The sequence below is a fragment of the Stegodyphus dumicola genome, chromosome 5, assembly GCF_044657685.1.
Source record: "Stegodyphus dumicola isolate Sdum_Otavi_A_Nest chromosome 5, ASM4465768v1".
NCBI classification, from domain to species: Eukaryota; Metazoa; Arthropoda; class Arachnida; order Araneae; family Eresidae; genus Stegodyphus; species Stegodyphus dumicola.
Genome location: NC_140772.1, coordinates 41,552,468 through 41,571,853, shown reverse-complemented (window position 1 = coordinate 41,571,853; position 19,386 = coordinate 41,552,468). Strand labels below are relative to the sequence as shown.

Below are 19,386 nucleotides of genomic sequence, written 5' to 3'. Positions count from 1 at the left end.
AACCCTACGAGAGGCGGTATGAAACAGCTAAGAGAAATGAATAAATGCAATAATAATAGATAAAACAATTGATAATAATAATATTTTAAATAAAATGTAAAGGGATAAATAAAAATGTTTGTAAATTAATGACCTTTAAGAAAATAATAAATAATATTAAAATAATGGATCCAAAAATTAAATGAAAAAGCAAGAGGAAAGTGAATAGATAATAAAGCATGGTATACCGAAGGTAAAAGAAACTTTGAGGACTACTGTTTATAGTCAGATAAAGCGCTTCTTTATTAGTCCAAAGGGATTTGAATCCCGAAGGACTATTAGTTTCGTTTAGGCATTTTGCGTCGGACTCATAAATGTCGGTTCACTTTTCAAACTGTTGCCACAAAATGTTAGAGTCCTGCATTATATTTGAAGAAATTAAATAATGAAAAATCTGCATAAATGTATGTATATTTCTCGTATTGTGATAAAACAACGGTACATAGAGTCATCGAATTTTGAATAACGTAATCCTCCAACGAATATGAGCATGTGGAAGACCAAATTTGAAATTTGAAATTTGTTTTATGATCGATTTCCTATTTTTTAAAACTTTGACGAATTTTTGATTAACAAACTCAAGGATTTCAAAGCGAGCAATGGCAACGTTGTGCAGAAAAAACATTTTTATCTCCAGCGCGTGAGTCTCTGTATCGGAAATTCTAAAGATATGCTCGTTTTAAAACTATTTTGCGATATTGCTGTTGCACTGGATCTTATGGTTTAAGTGCGAGGAACATGATATTTAATAAAGAAAGGTAACACACAAAATGTTAAAAAACGCCCCTTTGGACGTAATTTAAAATCTGAAACATTTCAGATTTTGTTTTAAATTTTTTTAAAGTTTTTAATTCATTTAGGGCTTTTTAATTCATTTAGGACACTGTCTATAACTAGATACTTTTGAAGAAACAACAATTCAGAGTGAGGGTTCTGAAGAAATATAAATTCAGTTTCTCGAGTACTCAGGTTTCCTCACGTATGTTAATTACTGAACGAAAGTGAGACATACATTCGCCAGCTAAAATCAATACCTATTTTACTCATTGCTAAAAATGTTTCATTAATAACAAAATCTCCTGCTTGTATTGCAATTCAATTACGAAACAAAATACTGGAGCCCGTTTTATTTGGTGCTTCCGCTTGGAATTATGATTTTGCTAAAACCTAAGAAGAGCCTAAGCCAGAATTCGGCTGAATTTAAGCCCTGACAAGAAAGAACAGCAAAAGAGGAGCTTGGTGGTATACTCACACACTGGAATTTCAATAAGATGAAACAGGGCTAATGTCTAGGAAAGAAGTGGAGTGCAACTGTTTTGAAATATATATGTTACCGTGAAAGACCGAAATTGGAGAATGTCGACTTTCACCGGAGAATATCAACATTCACCAAATACGTCGGTGAAAGACCGAATATTTCACTACATTCTTGTATATTCGGACCCTCACCGGTGTATGTCGACAGTCACAGATATGCTCTGGTGAAAGTCAAAAAGAGAGGTCATAAAGTGCCATAATAGTTTAAGTTGTTGCAATAAATAAGATTTGAATGACATAATTTAGTAAGTTTTTTATTACTGTTATTTTATTTTCTCATTTAGAACGTACTGTATAATTAAGTAAGCTTTTAACTTCTATTATTTTCCTTTCTCATTTTGAATGTATTGTGTGTTTTAGGTTCTCGTATTCTTAAGTTCTTATTTCAAGTCTCAAGTGCGTTTATTCGCGACTGAATGACGGAGAAGAAAATATAATATTGTTATATGTTCAACATTCACCATCAGTACATGGTGAATGTCGACATTGACCGGTGTAAGTCAGAAATAAGAGTATTTGGAAAATATTTCGGACATACACCAAGAGACTATGTGAATGTTGACATTCACCGGTGAAAGTCGACATTCTCCAGATTTCGGTGTTTCACCGTAACATATATATATTTCAAAACAGTTGCACTCATTCTATATAATAATTATAACGAACATTAATTCTACGTTGATGTACTAAAGTCTGAATCCTAGTTGAGATACCCAGCTGCTTGTGGCTGCTTGTGCACTTGCGTGAGCACAGTTACGTAAATAATCCACTGGTAGACATGTTCTTTCTGAAAGATAAAGGCCAATATTGTACGCTGCGTTGTTGCATTCTAAAATGGGATAATATTGCCCAAAATCACATCATCACCGCTGGTGTCCAAGATTTTTAAATAAGAAGAGAATGCACTCTTACTTTCATCATGATTATTCTTGAAATTTAGAAATTATACCATGAGCAACAAATTTAATACATATTAATTCTATTGTAGAAATTTTTGCCTATACATTCAGTAACCCATGCGCAGTTTTTTACCTTAAGCATGTTATAATAAAATGGAATGACTTTGCAATGAATTGCAATTTAGTTAAAAAAGATGAGAAAGCGGATGCGAAATAGATTTTTACTCACCCAATGATTTTCCCATCTATTTAGTATCACAGCGGGACCAAAAGATCTGGCAGTATTCATACTGGATCCAGTGTATTTAATCTGCAAAAAAAAAAATGTCTACAGATAAATATTTCAAATTAAGTAAAATATTTTATCAGAAATAAGTTTATTTGAAAACAGTTTATACAAACTCATCTTACACATACTAAATTTATGTCTTACTGTTTATTAATTAAATAGTAATTGATTTAATTAAAAAAGCGATGCTGTTGACTTGAACAGAGTTCTTTAATTAGAAACCCATAGTCAAAGAAAGGCAACCATAGTTGGCGTAGGTTTTTATAAAATTATATTCGTTTTGAAAGCCTTAAGGTATAGGTTATTTTTCTTCAGGAGCAAAATATTTTTACAAGGTGGAAGCACACAGTAGCGTATCAGATGTGACTGACACGTTAGCATGAATGATGTGACTTGTCTGTAAATGTGTTTGTTTCTGTAGAATGAAGCACAAAACAACAATACATTTAACTTATAACCCCATACATATACAGGGTGTCTTAAAAGGTCTTTGACAAACTTAACATGCTGGTCTGTCATACCATAACAAACAAGCTTTATATAGAAAATTGTGCCTGAAAATGCGAACGGCGACCGCTAGAGGGCATTTCGCAGGCTTATAGAAGAGTGGGAAGTGTGATTATTTCAAGGGAGAACGTTGCAGGGGAAAGATGAATCGGTTTACTAACTCAGCTCTTTATGGAAATTTTATGCGATGTTTTGTGGAAAAAGTGTTGTCGTATCTGATGGTTGACATTCCAGTAGCTACACACCGAAGCATTGGGTTTCAGTATGATCGAGCACGTATGGTGTGTGGAAAAACCTCGACAGGACATATCCTGATCCCTGGATTGGCAGAGGCGGACCAGTCACATGGCCATCGCAATCTCTCTACCTGACTTTCTTGGATTTCTACCTGCGGGGATACATGAAATCTATGGTATACGAGACGACCGTAACATTGGACATCGATCTCGTCGCCAGGATCGTGGAAGAAGCGGCACGTATGTATGACATATCTGTTTATTTTGAACGAGTCCGTGAATCTATGCGTTAACGTTGCCAACCATGCATTGGGCAAATGGAAAGCATTGTGAACATATTCTATGATTTAACCATGCTCTTTAAAAGTCATATTAGTATCGCCTTCCTTTGCATTTTCGGATACAAGATTCTATGTAAATCTTATTTGTCATAGTATAACAGACCAGTATATTAAGTTTGGCAACGTCCTCTTGAGGCATGCTGCATACACACACACACACAAACACACACACAAAAAAAAAATCGCATGCATTATGAGTAATTTGGTGAATTTGGAGGAATTTTACTACATCTTTTGTAGTACCCGTTTGCAACAGGATGATTTTATACTTTATGGGATAATTTTACAATTCTTAATCTAACATCCCTAACATATTCTTGCTTTTTGCAAGGCTGTCTCTGTCCAATTAACATTAAATTTGGCTCTTCTTTATATTATCTCACCTTTGTAAAAAATGAATAATGGGTACGCTTTTTGAGCCAGTCTAACCGAATAAGTTTATTCAAAAGTACAATGCCAAACATACAGAGAATTACATCAACTGGCGATGATTGCGTCTTCGTTGTAAAACAGCATCCAACTCATCGTTCTCAATATCTTAACGTCAAACTTAAAAATTTCACCACATACATATAGATTTAAATAAATAAAAAATGAGTATTTCTCATAAATTTAAAAGTTTTGTTGGTAATTAATAATACGAATATTCTTAACCTTTCCCGCAACACAAGAAAATGAGATGCAGAAACTTATGATTAAAAAAATGTACGGATATTTTACTAAAAGCCATTTTATTACAAGTTACAAACTGGAAGTAAAAGAGCTGTCTAATTTCACATAAACGTTTTTCTTAATTTGCACGTTCTCTTAAATTTAGCAATAGCAACAATTGAAAATAAAACATGCATGCTAGGAGAGAAAAAAAAAATTAGAAATATTTGCATGCAACAGGTTGTAAATCACTTGCTCAAGAAGTGTAACGAGAATATAACTCAGAAGGGTGCACATTCGGTGGTTGTAAATTTTGTAAATAGATTCCTTTTTCTAACCAACAATGGATCGTTGTAATTTAAACCGCGCGCGGTAAAGCACTGTCCCTGATCGAAAATGCCGGTGGTTAAGATGGAAAAAAGCAGGTACACAAAACAGAAGAAGTAAACATGTTACCGCTATTTTCAGGAATTTCAGTTCTTACAAACTGGCATTAGTGCGACACTGGCTTATATAATATTAAACAAGTTAAAGCATTTGACTGAGACTTTAAATTATTATTATTATTATTATTTTTCATTTTATAGTTTACCTTCGGAAATGCTTCAGATCTAAATTAAATTGCTTGACACCAAAGAACTCACATAACGGGAAAAGAAAAGAAAAGAAAAAAAATCTGAAATGTTTCAGATTTTAAATTACGTCCAAAGGGGCGATTTTTAACATTTTGTGTGTTACCTTTCTTTATTAAATATCATGTTCCTCGCACTTAAACCATAAGATCCAGTGCAACAGCAATATCGCAAAATAGTTTTAAAACGAGCATATCTTTAGAATTTCCGATACAGAGACTCACGCGCTGGAGATAAAAATGTTTTTTCAGCACAACGTTGCCATTGCTCGCTTTGAAATCCTTGAGTTTGTTAATCAAAAATTCGTCAAAGTTTTAAAAAATAGGAAATCGATCATAAAACAAATTTCAAATTTCAAATTTGGTCTTCCACATGCTCATATTCGTTGGAGGATTACGTTATTCAAAATTCGATGACTCTATGTACCGTTATTTTATGACAATGTGAGAAATATACATACATTTACGCAGATTTTCATTATTTAATTTCTTCAAATATAATGCAGGACTCTAACATTTTATGGCAACAGTTTGAAAAGTGAACCGACATTTATCCTCCGACGCAAAATGCCAAAACGAAACTAATAGTCCTTCGGGATTCGAATCCCTTTGTATTAAAAAAAAAAAAAAAAAAAAAAAAAAAAAAAAATTAAAATCTGAAATGTTTCAGATTTTAAATTACGTCCAAAGGGGTTTTATTAAATATCATGTTCCTCGCACTTAAACCATAAGATCCAGTGCAACAGCAATATCGCAAAATAGTTTTAAAACGAGCATATCTTTAGAATTTCCGATATAGAGACTCACGCGCTGGAGATAAAAATGTTTTTTCTGCACAACGTTGCCATTGCTCGCTTTGAAATCCTTGAGTTTGTTAATCAAAAATTCGTCAAAGTTTTAAAAAATAGGAAATCGATCATAAAACAAATTTCAAATTTCAAATTTGGTCTTCCACATGCTCATATTCGTTGGAGGATTACGTTATTCAAAATTCGATGACTCTATGTACCGTTATTTTATGACAATGTGAGAAATATACATACATTTATGCAGATTTTCATTATTTAATTTCTTTAAATATAATGCTGGACTAACATTTTATGGCAACAGTTTGAAAAGTGAACCGACATTTATCCGTCCGACGCAAAATGCCAAAACGAAAACAATAGTCCTTCTGGGACAAAGCCCCTTTGGACTAAAAACAGAAATGTTTCAGATTTTAAATTACGTCCAAAGGGCGGCACTTTTTTTTTAACTCTTTGTGTGTTACCTTTATTTATTAAATATCATGTTCTACGTACTCAAACTATAAAATTCAGATCCAGAGCAATATGGCAAAATAATTTTAAATTCAGCACATCTTTAGAATTTCCGATACACTGTCTCACGCGCTGGAGATAAAAGTGTTTTTTTTCTGTACAACGTTGCCATTGCTCGATTTGAAATTCTTGAGTTTGTTAATCAAAAATTCGCTAAAGTTTTACGAATTATGAAATCGATAATAAAACAAATTCCAAATTTCAAATTTGGGCTTCCAGATGCCCATATTCGCAGTAGGATTACATCATTCAAAATTGGATGGCTCTAGGTACCGTTGTTTTATCACCGTGCGAGAAACATACATACATTTATGCAGATTCTTCATTATTTAATTTCTTCAAATATAATACAGGGCGATAATATTTGGTGGCAACAGTTTGAAAAGTGAAACGGACATTGAAAGTAATTCGACGCAAAATTTCAAATCGAAAAAAATAGTCCCTCAGGGACAAAACCCCTTTGGACTAAAAATTATTGTAAATAAACCCAGCTTTTGTACAGAAATAAAGAATTAAGTCCTTAAAAAATATTTATTTTTCAGCGATGAAATTTTTCGATTTCATTGCTAAATCATCGAAACTTTCATCGCTAAATCATCGAAATCGATTTCATCGAAAACTTTCATCGTTGAAAATTTCATCTCACGTAATAGCGTTGATGACACTGCTAGATAAACGTACTTATAGCTTATGAATTAGAAAATACATATTCCGTTATTTGTCTTAAGCTTTGCACGGCGAGGAATTGAACTTTAATTCTAAAAAATTATTAGTGTGAATTCTCAGCTGCGAAATTCAGAATTTTTATCCAGTCTGTTGCGAAATTTATAACTGCGATAAAATTCAGTCGTAACTATGATAGCAAAAAATTTAATTAAAATGATTAATTTAATTAATTAAGTTTAAAACACGCTTTCTTATCAAGAGAAAAAAATTAAAAATTTTCGGTGTCTGAGACATATTTGCCGTCACGGGTAGAAAAATCAAATCCTTCGCCATTTCATTTATCTGTCAGAGCGGTTCCATTTGTTAACTCACATCAAAGTTCTCGAGACTTCTTTCGCGTAACATGAGAAGCACATTGTCACACGATTAACGAAATGAGGGATGAAGAACTCTCAAGCGTAGCAGCCGCCTCACATGGCCGAGATTAGCGAGGTGGGATGCGAACAGTCCCAAAATAGAACGTTTGTTGCTGTGTTTTATTCCTAAATAAAACGAGGAACAGTGACCGTAATGGAGGCAAGAAACCTTGATCTCAGTTTAGCCAAACGACCTTCGAATTGCTGGAATACCACATTTACGAAAAACACGAGTTCTCACAACAAGCAGTTTTTCGTTTTGGAGTTTCTAATTTTCCAAAAATTAAAAATCAGTCTCGTAAAATGCACTTATTATTAAAAAGTAGTACTTTATAAAGTTTGTTATAAAGTAATAGTCAGCTTTTAATTTCTTTCGCAAAATGATAATTTTTCCCAAAAGTTTGATATTTGTTAAAAACCTTATCTACTTTTTTAATGATTCACATGATTATTTCCTATGTGTAATTTTTCATTTGCTTGACGATAGCAAGTCAAATAAATTAAGTTCTTATAATATTATTTCTAATTGTAGTATTGTATAAAATAAAATGCACCAGTCAGAAACATTAAAACAACTTAATTTTACAGTAAACCTACAAAATTATTTATTTGCTCATACATAAATTGATAACTAGTTCATTACGTTTGGTCTGGGAACTGGTTTTATTTAATCATGGAAAGTGTGAAAAAATCAGGGTAATTAAAAGTTGCACATCAGCCGGAATTCTGAAAAATGCAAAGGTAAAACGTAACTTAGATATCAATTATTAGTCGAACTTCATAATTAAAAAAAAGTCTGAAACCATTCATATTTTACATTACGCCCAAAGGGGAATTTTTTTAACGTTTTGTGTGTTATCTTTATTTACTAAACATCATTATCTTCCCACTTAAACTATAAAATCCAATTCAACAGCAGTATCGCAAAATAATTTTAAAATGAGCATATCTTTAGAATGTCCGATACACAGTCTCGCGCCCTGGAGATAAAGATGCTTTTTTCTCCTTACAGTGTTGTCATTGCTCGTTTTTAAATCGTTGAGTTTGTTAATGAAAAATTCGTTAAAGTTTTACAGAACATGAAATAGATAATAAAACGTATTCCAAATTCCAAATTTGATCTTTTAGATTCTATATTCGGGTGGAAACGTACGTTATTCAAAATTGGATGGCTTTAGGTACCGTTGGTTTATCACAGTGCGAGAAACATACACACATTTATGTAGATTCTTCATTATTTAATTTCTTTAAATATATAAGGGTGAGTCAAATGAAAGTGAGCCAATGCGAATATATGACAAACAGAGTACTTTATGTAAAGGTAGTCTCCATGAACATTGAGACATTTATCCCATTGACAAATGAGCCGCGTTATCCCCGTCTCATAAAACTCCTTGGGCTGTCGATTCAAAAAGTCTGTAACCGACTGGCGTCGTCCGACACGAATCTGGTACCCTTGAGATGTTTTTTCAGTTTCCCGAAAATGTGAAAGTCGCATGGTGACAAATCTGGGCTGTATGGAGGATGTTGCAGCGTGTCCCACTTGAACTTTGCCAGTTTTGTTTTAACCACATCAGCGACGTGGGGACGAGCATTGTCGTGTAGCAAGATCACACCATTCGTCAATCTTTCAGGTCGTTTGTTCTTGATTGCGACACGCAGCCGATCCAGCGTTGCACAATATCGCGAACTATTGACAGTCTCTCCACGTTTAGCAAATTCAATCAGTAATGGCCCCTGACGATCGAAAAAAAAAAAGTCAATAGCACCTTTCCCGAGGAAATGACAGCCTTTGCTTTCTTCGGGGGTGGTGAATTCAAATGTTTCCACTGTAAGCTTTGCCGGCGTGTTTCAGGTTCGTAGTGGTGGCACCATGATTCGTCTCCGGTCACAATTGCAGACAAGAAGTCGTCACCCTCATTGTGATACCGGATGAGATGAGTCAAAGCAGCGCCGAACCTTTCCGTCTTCTGGCGGTCGTTCAAAATCTTGGGCATCCATTGAGCACACAAAAGCCGATAACCGAGATGATCATGAATTATGGTGTGAACCGAACCGTGACTGATGTTCACACGCTCTGCCAGTTCATCGATGCTTATCCTCCGTTCTTGTCTAATCAGCTCATCAACCTGTGCAATTGTGTCGGGGGTGATTGCAAGGTGGCTTTGGCCCCGTCTTGGATCGTCTTTGCAACTTTCATGTCCTTCTCTGAACCGTTTGCTCCAACGCTTCACAGTGGCCAATGCGATGCAATGTTCACCGTACACAGCAGTCATACGGCGACTAATTTCATGTTGGGAAACACCTTCAGCTGTCAAAAACCTGACCACACCACGCTGTTCCTCTTTTGGAGCGTCCATTATGTCACGCTACCGTCTTCAACCCAATGTAAGAGCGACTTAAAGAACTTTAACCTCACACTTTCGCGCCACTTTCGTAAATGAAGGCTGTCTCTGTGCTACGCGCATGCGCCGCAGATGATGGACCGAACCATTCTTGCTGAGGAGGGGTTGGCTCACTTTCATTTGACTCGCCCTAATAATACAGGGCGATGATATTTAGTGGCAACGATTTGAAAAGTGAATTGGACATTTATAGTGAATCAACGCAAAATGCCAAAAAGAAAATAATAGTCTTCAGGGTAAATTGCTCCTTTGGACTAAAAAGAAAAGACATCCAAGCGTTGCTTCTTTTTGAACGCGCAGAACATATTGTTTAACTTAATCCGAGTAAGGCCAAACATATCTTCATTTTAAAATTTGCTTGCTTCGAATGATACGATACTAACTGCAAAAATAAGTGGAAATGTTATTAGTATTTCCGGTTTTACAATTAAATATGAATGTTCATATTTACTAACGTTAAGAGCTAAAATATAATTTCTCTTAAGATTTTGAAAACATATTTTTCGTTCCATACATGACAACATACTTCAGTTTAAAGCAATGTGTATCTGAACATAGCCCCTTAACCCCCTACTGCTATAGGTATGTTCTTGAGACAACTGCATGTGCGGTGAAATGGACACAGCAGAACTTTTCCTCTTCTCATGTACATTGATACAAACGTATCGCAGTGTTAGAGCAACTACGATCGAACTTAAGTTATGAAGATATTTAAACACTCCATAAGATCCACAAGACTGTAAGGTTCTTTTGGAACAAGGCTAAGAAGTATTTTGTTTCAATGACCGTATACTTGCGAGTTTAGGCATTCGTCAGGCATGGACGAATCCTTCGTTTGTCTGGTCATCTCTTTATCGAGAAATTTGCCAAAGTAGGTGAGCGATTTTACATCCACAAGAATAGAGCATAAATAATTAAAACGTCTCTGCTTTCACTGAGATTCGAACGCAAGCCCCCTGCTATGGGCTACTGCCTCCCTTACCAATATGCCCAACGCCGTAAGCCAAGATACACTGGTGTGCAAAAATTAAGGACGAAGTCGAAAAATTAGCATATCAGCTGAACGAAGAGGCAGAGCGGACAGAAAGACCAATCAGGAGATTAAGTAAGGTGATGTACGGTAGCACATGCGCAGATATGCAGGTAGACGTAATGAGGGAGTGTCTGAGTAGTATAAAGCATGTTGTCGGTGTAAGATCAGTATTTCTGGCAAAGAGATTGCACGCCGTATAGCAGTTAAAATCACACCGAGTTGCTGTCTCAGCGAGAAATGGCGAATAATCAATCTGTTAGACGACATCTGGATGCTTTTACCCGAGGTCGAATCATTGGGAAGTTGGAGGAAGGCTTCTGTTTCTGAAACGAGTAGTAAGGAAAGAAATATAAGTTTTCCTTCTGAAATCTATATCACATTTTGCTGCTCAAAAATATATAATCCGCAATAAGTTCTGTCCTTTTTACTTCCTGGTACGAAGTAAAAAGGAAGTATTGTAATCGCGAAAAGTTTCAGGCAGCATATTTCAACGAAAATATCCATTTTGACCGCTATCGAATGCAATTTAACGATGTTTTTGCGTGATATCTGTACGTAAGGGCAGAATAAAATACTCTTTTCCTTCAAAAAAATTATAAAACTGCTTTAAAATGAATTCTGAAGAGAATTTTTCGTGGCATCTGTAGGAACGTATGTACGTACGTGCGTATCTCGCACAACTCAAAAACGAGTAGCCTCAGGACGTTGAAATTTTGTATATAGGACTGCTATAACATGTAGATGTGCACCTCGTATTTTGGTTGCAATCGGCCGCACCAAACGTACATAAATATATTTATATATATATCCACTCTGTTACCCGGCTCAGTGATGTCAGTTTCTTTACTCTTATATGTTTGTAAATTGTATATTTTTTGCTTTAAAAATGATTGAATTATGTTGTTCTTATCTTCCGGTTAAGGTATTTATGCCTTTAGTATATCTCTATGCAATATTTTTAGAATTATCAACAATTTTAAAATTGTTTAAGTGCCTCTAAGCCTAATAATTTTCTTGATGGCGGCCATTGCTCTTGTTTACATTTGAAACAGCAGACTAATGGATTTGTTGCCAGTCTAGAGAAACTTAGCTTCGCAACAACAAAGATAACGCCTTCATTTATTATTGCCAATTAAATCATGCTTAATCCTTTCCGGAATTTTTTCAAGGAAATAGGTGTTTAAGATTTACTTCGTAATTTTTAATACAGATATTTTGAGTTTTTATGTATTTTTTCCTTGTCGGGAAGTGAGAACTGAATTAATTGAATGAGAAATACTCAATCGTATGTGAAAAACTGTTTCTTTTTTGTTTTGTGTGCTTAATTTCTTTTATACATCGTTCTAGCTTTATTATAGTATTTGAATAGAACATGTGGCAACGATTAGATAATTATTTAAATGATAAAAATTTTGTGCATTCTGAGTTATAATATGAACGAAATATAATACTGTTAAGTGAACCTAGCGCCAGAATATCGCTATGATACACAAATAGAATTAATTTTAAAGAATGCATTTATTCTGCTGTGGTTTATGCGCTGTCGACGAAGTAGATTTAATTCAATCCAATACGTTTAAACGAAATGCAAGAAAAAATGCGTATAATTTAATATTCCGTACATGTAAGTCATGTGGTGTACACATCAGATTTTTTAAATTTATTTTTTGAGGAAAGCTAAAGGAATCCTATGATTCCATTGAATCCCTGTTGAGAATATCTTGTTGTGGAGAATAAATTAAATTTCTGATGCAAGTTTAAGTCAGTTGATGATGCAATTACATTTAATTGATTAAAGTGAAGCACGCTAAGGACAATCAGACCTTGAGTAAAGGAGGCAGACTGACGCAGTTTTAATGGGAAAATTATTCAACAATGTTGAGCTTTAACTTCGATATTTAGATCTATGTGGTGCAAACAGAAAATTTGATAAAACAGTTTACACTTTTTCATTGATTAGATTACTTTCTAACTTCCACAAATTAGCACTGAATGTCATAGGTTCATGTCATTCATGTCGTTTTCTTCATGAATATATGAACATATCAATACATGTATGAGAATTATTCCATGAATACATACGGAGATACGAGTATGCATGAGATGAATTTGAAAGGAAAGCCAGCTGGCTGAAATCACGGAATAATGGCAATAATCCTGCATTATTTTTTGAGTTATTCCTGTATGTATTAAGGATTCGCCTATAAAAAACTCTCCACGAAAACATTTTACTGTAACCTTTTTGTCTAATCAAACTTCTTAGAAAGGTCTTTGAAAATTATGAAATATTTGGGATTGTAACTGGCTTGTATTGGTTTATTTAATTCAAGAAAATACATAAGGGTTATTTGCCGAATTTAACCCATGTTTGAGAGAAAGCACCATAACGGATGGAAGGCCTCCTATCTTTTTCTCTCTATTACTAACTTCTCGAAAGTATTTTGTTTTGTCTTTAATAAAAAGTTAGCAGTTTTCTATGCTAACATTAAATAATTACATAAGGAGAATGGGTAAAAAATAAATCTGAATTTTGATTTTTAAGGCAACTGTTAAACTCGTATTTTATGAACAGCATAGTGTTAATGGTATCAAATATTTTATACAATTCTACGGATAGTGTTTTAAAAGGTTTTAGTTTTGTTATTTACTCAAGCTATTAAAAAGTAAATTTTTTTAAAAATATTTTAATTTTTACATAGATACTCGCTGATGTAATAGTTAAAAATAAAATACTTATCAGAAATTAGAAAAAACGCCTGTTTTAATTTAAATAATTCAGTTTATTTAAACAGGTAAGGGTGCTACTTTGGTAGACGGTTGCACGGATTTTTGGCGATTTACGTTGGCGTAATTGTTGGCGTGATTTTTACAAACGTCAGCCATCTTGAAAAACGCTGTTTTTACGCATAGTAAAGTATTCAAAACTTAAAAAAAAATAAATATCGTTAAAAGTAATGGATTAATTTTTTGTTGAAAATGTCGCTTTTTAAGATGGCAGCAAGGGTAAATAAATACATTTACTATGAGTATAAAATAGTAAAGTAAGGTTACTGTTACTTTCATATAGCAAAGAGAATAAAAACACCGCTATAAAAACATTGTGCCAACGTTTAATTAGATTAAAATATTACTGAAATTGAATATCGAATTAAAAACCATCATACCAACATTTAAAAGAATTAGAATATTATTAAATTCAAATACTTTAAAATACGTTATATAGAATATAATTAACATTAAAACATATGGACAATAATTATCTCAGCAATTTTTGAAAATAGTGTATTAATTTTTTCAACAAAAAATTGAAGTATACAATTATAAAATAAAGGAAAAATATGTACTTACATTTTTTTAGTCATTTAACCTATTGCTTATTGAGAAGTACCACAAAAAAAAAAAAAAAAAAAAAAAAAAAAAAAAAATCGGAATCATAATTTAAATAACATCTTTGAAGACATCTTTCAAGGAATTCGAAGATATGAATTAAATTTTAAAACGGCGCGGAAATGCACAAATTTTCAGTAATCAATCAGGGAGCTGATTATAGCTCGTTAATGCACAAATATTCTATAACCAATCAGAGAGCTTATTACATCACGGCTAGAATTAAAATTATTTAAAAATTCATACATAATAAAATCATTTTTTAAAAAAATGCAAAATTAAATTGTATTTTAATATTTAACAGCCATAAATAATGTTTAAAACATTAGATTAAATTTATACATATAAAAACCAATTACTTTTAAAGTAAGGTGACGTCATTGGTTACATCATCCACAATATAAAATTTCATAAAATATGATAAACAATAAAATTTTTATTTCAAATAAAAATGCAAAATTAAATTGATTTTTAATATTTAGAAGCCATAAATAATATTTAAAACACGGAATTTATGCACAATAAAACACATTATTTTTTAAATAAAATGACAACAAAGTATCGGTTACCATAAATAACTTATCCATCAATGGGTTTACCATAAGTTGTATTAGTCGCCAAAAGAAAAATCGCCAACAAATCGCCAAAATCCGTGCAACCGCCTACCAAAGTAGCACCCAGGTAAGTAAGGCTGAAACATAAGTTAATAATATTTAAGGAATAAATTGGTTATTCGCTTACTTTGAGTGGTGGCTTAATGGCTTTGAATGGTGGCTTAATGGCTTTGAATGGTGCTGTAATAGCACAAGGCAAGGAAGCATGACGTTAAAAATTGAAAAAATCTAGACAGTCTTAAAAGGCCACTAAGAAAATACCGAGTTTTTTTTTTTTTTTTTTTTCAAACTGGCTTTCTGACTAAAACGGCAAAACACGTGTATGCAAAGATGCTTTTGAATTACTAGTGACATTCAGGACAATAAATTTATAACTGTATTCTAATATTACTGTAATAAAGTCATCTAGTCTCAGTTTGTGAACAAAGAATGTGGAATTCCACTTCACGTATGAAAAAAGGAAGAAATTTATAAAGATTCATAATTTTTGAGTACCATATTATGCGGCTGCTTTATTATGCGGCAGGAAACCTTGAGGATTCGGGAAAGCGCCTTTTGCGAGAGAAATGAATTATTCCCTTGGCATTCATTGTTATAAAAACATTCTGTTTAATTCTTTCTGAAAGTACAATGTTGAACACAAATTTCACTTTTCCTTTGGTTATCTCAGATGAGCGTCTGCGTAACGGTGGTCAAAGTTACGGATGAACGGATGCTACAAAAAATTTGTTTTTCCTAAGGCAGAGGAAGTGTAGCTTTGTCGTTGACAGCGACTCTTCTTCATTTTGTTTGAGAGGATAGATACTTTCTTTGTTTTGTTTTTATCAGTATAAAAACTTGGATAAAGAATGAAAAGAAGATTAATGACCGTCTACTACATTGCATAGCTTGATCTTCTAAAAAAAAGGACCGGAACGACCGGCCTTCAGGTGGCTTCTAATTTATAACACTTTTATTATTCGAAAAAATAATGCTGGCATTGTGATAAAGAGGCTTGGAGATACTTTTCTAAAAAAGGGTGAAACTCTGCGCAGTTGTGTTTTCTATAGAGCTTTTCTTCTAGAACATAAATTGCGCTTATTCATGGATGAAATTGCAGTTTAGCAGAAAAATAATTCTTTTTAAATAGCTTTCCTAGCAAATTACATTCGCAGTCAGGGTAACCGGAATACACAGGGTTCTTTGTAAGAACTTTTAAAAATTAATAATAAATAAATTATGTTCCTGATATTTTTTTTCCTTTGAGAACATACAGACTCCCCGTGCACCACATATGTACAACACGGGGCTTACAGAAGTAAGTTAACCAGAATATTAAAGGTTACATGTATAAATAAACATTAAAAATTACATGCATAAATAAAGCGAACAAAAGCAGAGAACAGCAGTCTGGACTTCACGAAAACAGATAAGTTCACTGGCCAAGTCCCTCCGAACATTTTCATATCGTTCTGTAAGCATAATCTAGGGCCATCAAATGTAGGGCACGAGAAAATCAAATGTTCCACATCCTGAGGAACTCTTTTTGAACATTCACATAAATTGTTTGATCCTAGATTAAAACGAAACAGATAACTTGCAAATTTACCGTGACCAGATAAAAACTGAGACACTTTAAAATTTAACGAGAGGAAAGACTCGGAATTCAGTCTATGGTAAATAGAAGGAAGGAACTTTTTGGTGGCTTCAGCATTACAACATTACAAGATGAAATGTATTCCTCATTCCACATAGCTAAAAGCTTTTTATAATGAAAGGACTTCCAATAACTCTTTGGAATGCTAATGTTGATATCAATGGGTAAATTTAAGGCATCTTTAGCTAAGAAATCAGCTCTTTCATTTCCGTAGAAACCATGATGAGCACGCACATAAGCAAAGCAGATATCATTACCTCTAATTCTAAGTGAACTAACAGTTACTAGGGTTTCGATAACTAATTTATCGCAGCTGGTAATACTGTTCAAAAGTTGAAGAGAAGAAAGAGAATAAGGTACTTTGAGGTATCTGCAAATAAGGTACTTTGAGGATGTTGTTCCATGATCCTGGATCCATTTGACGGCAAGATAAATGCACAGAAGTTCTGCTTGAAAAACTGTACATTCATTCCGTATACGGTGTCTAAGAAAACAAATCTCGGAATGGCCTTCAAAAAGAACAAATGCAAGGCCAACCTTGTTGTTTATCTTGCTGCCATCTGTAAAAAAAACCATATAAAAACTTATTTCAACAGTCTCTTTATAATCGAAGAAATTTATGGGTTCATGTTCCTGATAATTAAACTTATTGCGCTGAAATAATGATAAACTAAGAGAAAAGTTGTTTTTAAACTTATTCCATGTCTTTCATAAACGAATACGTGTTTGCGTTTATGTGGTGTAACTGGAAGCAAATCCGATGCTTAATTGCTATGACCAGAGCTCGATTCCCGGCGAGTTCATTGCACATTTTTCACGTCTCCTAATAATGAAACATAATGACTCTTCATGTTGTAATAACCCAAGGCAAGAAAACATGACGTTAAAAATTGAAAAAATGTAGACAGTGTTAAAGGCCACTAAGAAAATACAGAGTTTTCTTATGTTCACTCTTGCTGGTACAGCAGACATTTGTACGCCTCTGGGCGGATTTCCTTGGATATACTAAAAAGCTGCTGATGCCTCAGTTCAAAAAAAAAAAAAAAAAAAAAAAAAAAAAAAACAGTGATGGTTATATCTTCCAACAAAACAGTTGTTCTTACCTCCACAAAGACCATTATCGCAATTGCTTGCGAGAATATCTTAGTCAAATTTTGCCACGAAAAGACAAACAAGATAATTTAAGTGAGTAAGTACTCCGTCAAAATTTGCTACCAAAGGGGATATGATGCATATACCCTGGTGTTCAAAATTAAGATTATTTTCTTCAGAAAAAAAATGCTCAGTTATCTTCAGAAATGCCTGTGAAATAACTTAGAAATGAAAACGTAAATGTTTGTTTTTCAAGTTCTTCAGAGAGGGAATAATGATCTAGCAATGACGAAAGTACCCAGGAAGTGCAATTTGTGTTCAATAGTCTTTCATCTATTTGGAGCCTGGTGGTCTCAGATATTTATTTAAATTTTTTGTACAGCTTTTCCAAATGGAATTATTACTATGTCGTGCCTTATTTGGATCATCCAGGCCTTAAAAATTAGATAAATTAGCCTGAGATTGTAGATAGGGATTAGGGGACCCATTCGCCAAATATTCTGGTGGTGGAGAATCAGCATACCCCACCTTTTTTTAGTTCTAGCGCCAATGTAGAGTCATTAGGATTTTTTTTTTTTGAAGCAGGAGTCATGCAAAATGAGCAATGCCCTCGTCGGCACTCAAACTACGGACCTCTCGAATACGCGCCGAGTGTGCTGACTCCTACACCACGAAGGCATGCTAAGAAGGCGGGAGAAATACCTTATAAAATAAACTGTAGAAATATGGAGTACAATCTGACTTCTTTTCGGCAGGCCTTAATAATTTCTGCGACTTAATAAAAAATTCTTCTTTCTGAAGAAAAGGCACTTATATCGAATCATTATCTAATTCAATGGAGTTTGATTTAATATATAAGTCAATTTAAAGTTGATGTTTTTAACCTAGTTTTAAATTTTTCATCGATGAGTTTCTCTTTTTATTAGATAAACCTGTACGTTTTCGCTGTTAGCGATATTGTTGTGTGGTATATGGTAGAAGTAAACTGCTCAAAACAATTAAAGGATATTGTAATTTTTATATAAAATAAAGATATAAGCGAAATTTGTTTGCCGAAAATAGAAGAAGAGAATCACAAATGAAAATTTTTCTGATTTTCAAACTGTGGAGTATGCTAATTTTGAATTCGACGTCAAAAACGTCTCTTCAGCGGCAGCGAATGAAATTTGACTTTCAACTGAATAAAAGGCAATGAAGACAAGGATGATCGGCATTCAGTGACTGCTTTGTTTCGATGAGTACGATGTCTCAGCGAAGTCATTTAACCGATTCAGAAGCTTGGAGAGTTGTTGGAAAGTTAGAAGGGGGCCAAACTTAAGCCGAAGTAGCGCAAGCCATTGGAGTGTCACAAAGTGTGATTTCCAGGATCTGGAACCGTTTGTTGGAAACTGGAAGTGCAGGCCGAAGAACAGGGAAAGGTCGTAGACGGGCAACAACGCCCAATGAAGATCGTTATTTAGTGTTAACGGCTTGGAGACACCGAAATATGAATGCTACTCTTCTCCAACAACACCTTCGCTCGGCTACTGGCACCACGGTTTCAAGTCAGACTGTCCAAAACCGGCTCCATGGTGTAGGTCTGTATGCTCGCCGACTGATGGTATGTGTTAGACTAACATCAAGGCATCGTCGCGACCTCAGGGAGTGGGCAACAGAGCATGTGAACGTGAGGAGAAATGAATGTAGCAATGTTCTTTTTTTTGACGAGTCCCGTTTTTCTGTTCATCCTGATAATAGGTGTATTTTCATCTGGAGGGACCGTGGTAGTGGGAATAATCCTGCGTTCGTGCACGAAAGTGTCTGTTTTGGCGTTGGGGGAGTGTTGGTGTATGTTGGCATATCCATTGACGGGCGCACAGACCTCTACATCATTCGAGATGGACCTCTGACTGGTCGCCGATATAGGGA

At 34.1% G+C, this 19,386-nt stretch overlaps 1 protein-coding gene across 1 annotated transcript in view; it reads right to left on the bottom strand.

Moving 5' to 3' along the window:
• LOC118182197 (aquaporin AQPAe.a-like) overlaps positions 1-19,386 on the bottom strand; it is a 40,068-nt gene that overhangs the window by 8,473 nt on the left and 12,209 nt on the right. Inside the window, exon 2 of the mRNA XM_035351514.2 lies at positions 2,485-2,565. Coding sequence (XP_035207405.1) covers positions 2,485-2,565 — 81 coding nt within the window. The remainder of the gene's footprint in view (positions 1-2,484; positions 2,566-19,386) is intronic.